Source organism: Eleginops maclovinus, chromosome 18, assembly GCF_036324505.1.
Source record: "Eleginops maclovinus isolate JMC-PN-2008 ecotype Puerto Natales chromosome 18, JC_Emac_rtc_rv5, whole genome shotgun sequence".
In the NCBI taxonomy this organism is placed as follows: Eukaryota; Metazoa; Chordata; class Actinopteri; order Perciformes; family Eleginopidae; genus Eleginops; species Eleginops maclovinus.
Genome location: NC_086366.1, coordinates 21078333 through 21088461, shown reverse-complemented (window position 1 = coordinate 21088461; position 10129 = coordinate 21078333). Strand labels below are relative to the sequence as shown.

The 10129-nt window shown below is 37.1% G+C and overlaps 1 protein-coding gene across 2 annotated transcripts; it reads left to right on the top strand.

Moving 5' to 3' along the window:
- Positions 1-22: 22 nt before the first annotated feature.
- Positions 23-7962, top strand: LOC134880529 (tapasin-related protein-like). 2 transcript variants are annotated; one of them, XM_063907490.1, is made up of 9 exons: positions 23-177; positions 1473-1649; positions 1719-1994; positions 2959-3288; positions 4288-4635; positions 5557-5631; positions 5887-5906; positions 7185-7301; positions 7382-7962. In XM_063907490.1, exons 1-8 carry the CDS (start codon positions 132-134, stop codon positions 7197-7199), a joined length of 1287 nt encoding a protein of 428 aa, XP_063763560.1. In that variant the 5' UTR covers positions 23-131; the 3' UTR covers positions 7200-7301; positions 7382-7962. The 2 variants fall into 2 exon arrangements, with proteins under 2 accessions (XP_063763560.1, XP_063763561.1); XM_063907491.1 differs by lacking the exon at positions 5887-5906.
- Positions 7963-10129: the final 2167 nt, after the last annotated feature.

The following is a 10129-nucleotide window of genomic DNA, read 5'->3' as shown; positions in this document are numbered from 1 at the left end:
AACACGTGATGTGAGAGGCGGGCAAAGCAAGTTATATTCCCCTTGAAAGGAAAGTGAAAGCATAATTTCAACTGTACAGAAGCCGTTGTTGTACTCGAGCAGCAAGTAGATATTTCTACCAATAAATAATCATGTATTTAATCTTAAAGATACTTCATTTTTTGTATCTTTGTGCAGGTAAGTTTTTCTTTTTAGCTTTGTTACATGTTTTGGCTGGTTACTTAGTCCATAAAACATTAATGAAATGAATGTACTACTATTACGAAATACTGTACTGAAGCCTACTAATGTATTTTACTATATTGCACAATAGTATATATATATATATATATTACTACCAGCAAACTAAACGGTGCTACTCACCCTTCTACTCTACTATACCGTACTATACTGTACTTTACTACCAGTAGAGTATACTTTGAGTTCTGGAGAAATCTGACTTTTTGACTTCCTAAAACACAGGTATATAGCTTCAAAAGCGTTATTCTGGTGAACTGTGTTGTTGTGAAGTGTTGTCATTTCTGCTAAGGTTAAACTTTACATTTTGAACTTTAGTTTGGATTTTTTGGACTGCAAAGAATCACAAACCCTGGTTAAACCAGTTGTTTCAGTTGAGGGCAATTTGCATACTTGGAGGTGTGGTGAGCAATTTCTGTAAAATTTAGACAAATCACTCAGCATGCTTGAGTTCGAGAAATCTGACTTTTAGACCCCAGAAAAAGAGTTGAAGTATCTCAAATTGTTTAAGTGAATTTACTTTGTTTCTGTTCTGAGTTTGCATTGTCATGGTTACTGGCACAAATTGTAGGTCACTTTGGATAAAAATATACAGTATTATACTGCACTTCACTGTACAATACTGTACCTACTTAAATGTGTTATACTATACTATACTACACGATACGATACGATACGATACGATACAATACTATACTATACAATACTATACTGTGCTACACTATACTACTCTACATTATAGTGTATTATATTGTACTATAGTGTACTACAATAAAATAAGGAAGAAATCAAGATACTTTGCTTAAAAATGTGTCCTCTGCACAGCGATTCTTTAAAGCTTTCACTCGACAATTCAGGCTATACAACAACAATGAAACACATTAGCACATACTACAGTTTAAAAGATATACATTTTAAAAAAAGAAAATACTTTGTTTTAGTTTAATACATACAGTTAGGCTCTATTGAGACTTCTGTTGTAATTCTCATACAGTATAAAAAAAACAATATATGTTCGTCATTTTAAGTGAATTGTAACATTCTAATCCTGCAAGTAATCCCCCAATGCAACAGTAATCTGATTACGTCTTATTTTATGTAACTATAAGGAACACAGTGACCTTTTTTGCTTCCTGATTCATAAATCCTGATCATGAAATTCCTTACTCCACAAGCCTGAGTATATCACTACAATATACTGTACTATGTTTGTGAACTACACTTCTGTCTCTCAGGTGTGCAGTGTGTCCATCAGGTGTCATGGCTGCCCTGTCAGTTCACTGATGAACACGTGTTTAAGAATGAACTTGGTCACACAGAGACTCAGCTCATCCACAGAGAGGCCATGCTGCAGTTTGGTCAAAAAGGAGACGCTGCTGTTAATCCACAAGCAATCACTTTCCTGATTTCCGGTAAGACCTGCAGCCTATTGAGTTACAGACTAAAATGTATTGTCTCTAATGTCATATATTGTGATGTAGCCTCTAAGTTGGACCTGTGGCGGTACTTGGAGGGAGTGGAGGCAGAGCAGTTGGAGTGTGAGCTGCGTAGGTACAGCACAGCAGGCATCCATGTTCGCTGGCCAGTAATGGGGGCCCGGGAGTACAACAACTGGTTCACCTGCATCCTGAAACACATCGACGGCCTGTTCACAGTCACAGGCTTCCTCAGACATCCATCGGACACAACAGCCCCGGAACAGCAGGACTACAACCACTGGCCTCCCATCGGGGACAGAGAGATGCTCGTCACAACAAGTAACACGCAACACAATGTCTCTCTGTTGAATCATTTTTGTATATATACTGTATATTTATATATATATATATATATATATATAGGTATGTGTGCATGTAAATAGTCTGCAAAGGCTAAAATCCCTGTGTTCCTTCCAGAGAGAGTTTCTCTCCCACACTCTCCCCCCTTCCTGAAACGCCTCCATAGGACTCCTTTGTTTACTTCTGTTACATAGTGGCATCGCTATGTAACACTCTGGCGTCTAATGGCTAGCAGTCCCACACATTGTACATGGTATGCTAAGGGTCCGGACTTCTCTATGTGATTGACCAATCACAATAGAGACAGCCAGCTAACCAATCAGAGCAGAATATATCAAAATATAGACGTTTTTGAACATTAAAGCATGGACATACACAAACTGTATGAACCTGAAAATGAGCAAAATATGTCCTCTGTCATTAATTGTTGTTATCTTAAATACTTGAGGAAAATGTTGCTCTAATAGCATGTCTTCTCAGTAAAATAGATTCCACTATCAGAGAAAACTCCTGTGAGTTGAAGTGAATTGGAGCAGCAATTAACACAATCTCTGAAATTACTCTGAAAGAGTCTTGAAGTAAACTCCAAAATCTGTTCTTTTTTCAATAGCAAGGTTTCAGTGAATATGTGTTTGTTTGTTTGTTCGTTTGTTTGGGAAGTATTGAGCATACGACTGATACATGGGACTTACTGCATGAGTTTTTGATGGTTTGTAAATGGATGGTTTGATAAAGTTTTGCTGCTGTTAAACGTTGGCACCATTTACTCCAATCATCAAACATTTTCTATGTTTTTGGATTATCTTGTCACCTTGAAGCTATGCAAGAAATAACGCTTTTTATTTCTAAGTTAATGTCAGTTCCATATTTAAATATATTGCTGGCCAGTTTTCATGTTTAAGAATTCTGTGTGTCTCTGTGTGCCTGTGTCTTGTCTCCATAGCTGCCATGGTCATTAAGACACTAACTCCATCAGTGAGAGCAGGCCTGGGCTCCCAACAAAAGCTTCATTGCCAGTTTGCTGTCGACCACCATGGACCAAACGTCAGTGTGGAGTGGATACTGCAGCAGCGTGGAGAGAGAACCAGCCTCTTCAGTCACAACAGCCGCACAGGACAGAGACAGGGGACCGGGGTCGAGCTGAGGGGCCTGGCAGGCGGGGACGCTTCCTATAACCTTCCCTTCACCAAGATGAGCAATGAAGGGACGTACATCTGTTCAGTGTCCGTTATTCCACTGTTCATCAGTGTGGATATTGTTCTGCAGGTCGAAGGTAAGGAAGAGTCAAAGAGAGGATCAAACCAGACTGACATTTCTGGGCTTTATATAATGTGAGTTATAAAATAAAGGTCTGTCTATTATGGCTTTTCTGCATGAAGAAAAAGATAAATGTGAAGAATCATTTATAGTTAAAGAGTATCTGTTTCAGATAAACTAGTCATTTGTAACTGACTGATAGTGTAAATTGATTCCAATGGTGAGTAGCTGCCACCTAGTGCCCTTGAAATCCAACCTGATTGTGTAGCCTGCACCAATGCAGTGTGGCTCAATTTATACGTATTGAAAAGAACAGTAGATATTTTGAGAATGTTGTAATAGTTTTGTTTATTTGATATTAAAAAAGATCAGTTGGACTGAGAGAAAGAGCACTGTAAAAGTTAACAGCAGAACCAAACAAAAAATGACACAATGACTAAAGAAGGAACATGTAGAATGTATAAATATGGACAAAACTAAGTGACAATGAAGTACCTGCGCTGCCTGCTTTGCTTTAATAATCCTCTGATAGCCAGGCTAGATGTTTCTCTATAGTTTAAGTGTTTGTGCTAAGCTAACTGTTTTATTCAAACCAGTTTATGTTAAATGTACAGACATGATTGTTCTATATTCATCTTGTCATCTAACTTTAACTGCAGGTTTTTTCAAAAGGGCTTTACTTGTATCATTGTGTTTAAATTATTAATTAATTAATAATCACTTCTTGGCTTTTGTTCATTTACATACAGTATGAGACCGCCTCTTATGTCTCAAATATCCTTTTCATTGTTTGATTCATGAATTTATTTATAATTTGTTATGAAATGTAATTCCCAGCCGGTTTTCCACAAGCCAAGGTGATGGAAATAATTGTTCTGTTTGAGCAATAGTCCATAGGGGTTACTTTGCCTCTTACAAACATAGCTGTTTTTGCACGCAACATTGGCAGCAGGAGTCAAACTCATAATGGAACATTTTGCTGAGAGAGTCTGAGTTTATTGTCTCTATTCCTCAGAGGCTCCCAGGGTCTCCCTCAACGTTGGATCCACTCTGTTGCTGCAGGAGGGCGAGGAGCAGAAGGTGACATGTGAGGCAGAGAGTTACTACCCTCTTGATGTGGAGATCGTGTGGTACATGCAGGACCCGGTGGTGTCGGCACAGAGAGTGGGTGCTCCTCTCCCAGTGAAGCTCCAGAACGTTCTGCTGTCCAGCCACAAACACAACCCTGACAAGACGTTCTCGCTGACGTCCTTCTTCTACCTGGAGGCTGCACTCAAGCACTCGGGCAGGGAGTTCACGTGCAGCGTATCCCATAAGGCCCTGAGGGTGCCCATCAAAAAGAACTTCATCCTGACTGTGGAGGGTGAGTGGAGGAGGTCTTGGTTAATAAGCCAGGTTTATTTTTAATGATGATATTGGCTTCCATTGAGCATGAAAAAGATAATCCATATAAAACGAGTATTGTGCCACATTCCGTTTTAAACAGTTTTTTGTTGTGGTATTAATCCAGTGCATCGCGCACTTCCTTTACGGTTGTTGAATTTATGCTTAGGAGATCCCAGTAGGTAGTGGAAGTGCACACAATATTCAAATGTATTTTTTGTTTACCCTTTTTATTAAAAAAAAAAAGTTTTCTAATTGATATTTAAAAATATATATAATAGATTTATTTAAATATATATATATATAATCCATAGAACATAAAGATATTTATTTTAATATAAAACATTATATATATAAATGTATATATTCACAAAAATCCACCTTATGACACCAATTTTTTCTTAAATCTTTATCTCTACATGTATGGCAGCCATTCCAGCGTGTGTTGAATTCCAAAACAGAGAAAAATTCACAGTAGTTTATAGAATACAATAAAAAAAATTAAACAACATTTCATGGCCCCGGCCGTGCCGCAACTGGCTGAGGCACCTGCACCGTACGCCGGCGACCCGGGTTCGATTCCCGACCCGTGGTCCTTTCCGGATCCCACCCTGACTCTTTCTCCTACTTTCCTGTCATTCTCCACTGTCCGATCCGATTAAAGGCAAAAAGCCCCCAAAAAATAACTTAAAAAATAAATAAATAAACATTTCACTCAAAAGAAGTACCTATAAAACAAGAGTAACTGATAATTCTGAAGTGGCCTCTTAAGTTTTTTCGGGGCTGTATATATATGCATATATATACATCTATATGTATCCGACCCTAACGTCATGTAGACTGATAGACTGTATATATAAATATATGTAAATGTCATGTTGGTTTTTTGTTTTCTCCTCAGAGCCAAGCTGGATGCTTTACATTGTCATCTCACTGCTGCTCACCCTGTGTGTGCTGCTGTGTTACCTGCACGTAGGTGAGTGTGAGGAGGCTCAAGTCCTTGAAATGAGCTTCACCTTTAGCGGCTGCAACACTGATGAACATATTTGCATCAATAAACTTAATCCATCAATGTGATATGTACTATCCTGAAAAGGACAAATCTGTATACCGTTGTGCTTTTGTTTAAGAAACATGAATGCAGGACAGGCTATTTGTACTTCAGGACAAAAAAGTTCTTTCCACCACCGTTGATGCCTGAAAAACTGATTATGATTTATTTTCTCCACAGCAAGAAGACGATCAGCACAGGTTAGATGATCTTATAACACAACCTTTTTAGATTTAACCGTTACCATTTACTTATATTTCACTTGTGTGTGTGTGTGTGTGTGTGTGTGTGTGTGTGTGTGTGTGTGTGTGTGTGTGTGTGTGTGTGTGTGTGTGTCTGTGTGTGTGTGTGTGAGTGTGTGTGTGTGTGTGTGTGTGTGTGTGTGGACCTCTGCTACAATATTATAACATCTATCTGGAGCAATAATTGGGTTTTATATCTTTTTTTTAATCAAATTTGGTCCCAACAGTTATCCAACTCAAACACACTGTATATGATGTTATTTGATTGATTTGCATTTTAGCTATCAATTCTAATGTATGTCGCTGTCCAGATCGACGGTGTATCAGAAGATGACATAGTCGCCACTTTGGACCCTTTTTGGTTAGGATTTTTGCAAGCAGGAGAGACACTTGGACCTTTCCTGAACTGTAAAATGGTTAATATTCTTAGACTAAAGCACAAACAAGTCCCAAACTAGACATGGTAGCAACCTGTCAATCACAAGAATGCCATATAGCCATGCCTTAAAAGTCCCGTATTATGCTCTTATTCAACACTATATTATATGTCTCAGATAAACACAAAACATGTCCCTGAAGTGTTTGGCTGGATATCCAAAACAGATCATGTATTGTCACATGCCATATACCCCTCTGTTTCAGCTCTGTTGCAAAAGTGCTAATTCAGTGTCTGTAGCTTTAAATGCTAATGAGCTACTGCTGGCCACGCCACTCTGTGAGATGATTGGTTTGAAAAAACACAATGGTGCTCTAGGAGGAGATTCAGGTAATACGGTGGGCAGGTGTTACCACGGTTGGATAGTGGCTAATGGTTGCACAACCCTAAAAACATTGTGACATCACAAAGTGGCCAAAATCTGATCAGCTTATTTTCAGACAGGTTTTTGTTAAGGTGTATCAGGAGTAAAAGAGAGACATTGTTTTTTCTGAAACTTTTGGAATCTCTTTACACAGAGGGGCCACATATTTATGTATAAAAGACTTTTGCATAAAAGGTGACTTTTAAAGCATACGCCATCTTTTTCTAAATGGGAGCATCATTTAAGAAACCAACATCAATCTCTATTGTAAAAAACTTTAAACTAGAAATGAGACCACACACACATCAGTCAAATGTTTACTGAGGTTATCAATCATGTGATAAGTAAGATCATTTTCTTCAATCTGACTTTTTTCTTTGTGTGTGTGTGTGTGTGTGTGTGTGTGTGTGTGTGTGTGTGTGTGTGTATTGAGCAGAACAGACTATTCTGAGCAGAAGACTTTGAAGAGTGAGCTGATGAACCAGTAAAGGCGAACCGTCCTCCTACCTCCTTCAGTTGTTTCAGAGTCTCATCTGATTGGTGTGTGTGTGTGTGTGTGTGTGTGTGTGTGTGTGTGTGTGTGTGTGTGTGTGTGTGTGTGTGTGTGTGTGTGTGTGTGTGTGTGTGTGTGTGATTGTTTTAAGGTGAATGATTGTTTTGATGTTGCATTGATTTTGCTCATGCTAAAAGACCTTTATATTAAATTATCAAACTGGGGGAAATGCAACAGTTTACAGGTTCATGCATAGAAGTAGTAGTAGTAGTTTAATAGAGCAAAGCTTTTTAATGAACGTGCAAGTTCTGATCACAGGCAACACAGAAAGCAAATACTCCCATACTGAAGGACAGCAAACATGGATGTAAATAAAACGTGACTTGAAGAATGAATTATATAATGAAAATCTGAGGAAGTTAACGCATTCACACATCTGTAAGAATTATTGAGGGACACTGCATCTAACTATATTTGGGCACATAGGAGTGCAGTGTTGTATCTATATTTTTCATTGTATTTGATTTAATTTAATAAAAGTAGTCTCATGCGAGAAAGACTGAATATAGAAAACAGAAAAACGGTTATCTCAGAAACTACAAGAAACACTATCAAGTAACATGTATCCACTGTCTGAACAAGATGCCTATCAAAGATACGCACACAGTGTAAGTACAATATTTCCTATTGAAGACATTTAATAAACACGATGGGACTTTGAGTGTGATTCTTCATGTGAGCCAAAATCTTTAAAGTTCTCTTGTTACTGAAACTTGCCCAACATATATCCACATGTCCAAGCTTTTTTCACTGAGGGTCAATCAATTTAACATAGGTAAATTATTCTTGATACTTGAAAATGTTCTCCATGGGGTTTCATTTGTTTTTGGCAGCTCATCCCTTACAACAGAAGCCTCAGATTGCTTATAATAAGGGGAAATATGCTTGTTATGCAAATACGTTTTGGGGCTTTTTGTTATCCACTTAGATTTGTTAGAAAAGGTTTCAACTTTAATTGACTGAATTTATTTGAAAAGTGGTATTATTAACGCATGAATACTACTGCATTATATATATTTTTTAAAAATACATTTAAGAAGTACAAAATAAGAAAAGCACAAGTTTCATGTGTGGGCCATATTCTGTTGTACTTACTTATAATTTGCTGAGGGCTGATTAAAAATGGACCACAGGCCGCATGTGGCCCCCGGGCTATTGTTTGGATGCCCCTGCTGTAGATCAATCGGAATACAAGTCTTTGGGCCAGAAGTGTATAAAAACTATTGGTGCATCATTTAATGTGAACAACCTGCCTGTTTATTTATTGTGAAAAATAAGGGCGAAAGCCTTAAGCTTGTAAGTATAATATGCCCAGCAGGTATTGCATTTATTGACTTAGGATATAGTTCATTTCAGATTATTTAATTATTTGGGGAAAAATAATTCCATGTGTGAGCTGCTCCCCTGCGAATAAACATAAGATTTATCACGTGATTGGAAATGTTACTTTAAAACTTCACTGTAAGTAAGCCGCTTGATTTTGATCACTTTTAGCAAACAGCTTCTTTCTCTTAAGGTGAAAACAGCCCTTACAAAAATGTTACACTTTCAGTCTTTTGACTTTTTAGTTTTTCAAAAAGTCTACTTTCATTCTTTTATATTGAAAAGAAAACATAAAAAGAAATCAAATGTAGGTTTATTTGACTTGCTTTGTCTATTTGCATCTCTAGATTTCTCCATCAGTTCACAAAAGTTCATTATTAGATAGGTAAATGTTGAAACATCAAAGTAATACAACATAATTCTCGCAAATAAAAAAGTGAGGAAGCTTCATATTGTTTTCTATTTGTAACATTTGACTTGCAAAGATAAGGAATTTTACAATATATTGAACACTTTAAATCCTTTTTCTCATTATGATTGATTTTTTCTCATATTCTGACCCAGAAATCTACACTTTAGTGGCACTTAAGTATAGACACATTTCGAGTTTAATTATCTTGTTATCTATATGCTTGAAGTTTTTATAGAGGGTTCACACAGTATATCATTCATTGTCGATGAAATTCCCATTTTTTACGTACAAACTTGGTGATTTTTTGGAGATACAAAGAGATATCCAAAGTGCTTTACGTCTTTAAACAACCTTATTTAACGTATTTAATGAGTTAATGTTTCAGACTCATATTTCAAATATTTTTTAATTTTGTTGTTCCTGTACAATGACAATAAAGGAACTAAACTCAACGATAATACTTGTAATACAAAAGTTAAAATCCTCTCAATGTAAGTAATCAACTGGGTTGGTTTCATGGTGATATCAATCAACTGTATCTTCATCCTATTCACCTGTAGTGTCTCTCCATAAACCTATATTCAACTTCAAACATACAGGTTAAATTTAAACTTCGTGTAAAACTGTAAGAACACCCAAACACACACACACACACACATACACATATCTATATATTGTACATATCTGCCATATACATCTGCTATACATAATATATGCATCTGTCCATACCTCCTCATTCAACAGTGTAAAGTATTTAAATACTCTCAATGTATTCCACATATGTATATATTTCACATCCTCAAATCTTTATTGTTAATATTGTAAATATTCTTCTCTCTTTTTGCACTACTTTATTTATCTTTTGCACCATGCATGTTGAGTTGTTGGAGGAGCACGCGACATAAGATTTTCATTGCCAACATATACGCTGTATCTGCTGTGCATATGACCAATAAAACCTTGAAACTTGAAACCTTGAAACCTTGAAACACACACACACACACACACATATATACATGTGTGTTTTTCAAAGAACATGCTTGTAAGACTGTCTGTGCCTCACTGCCAGTGCCGCCGCTCCCATAACGCGCAT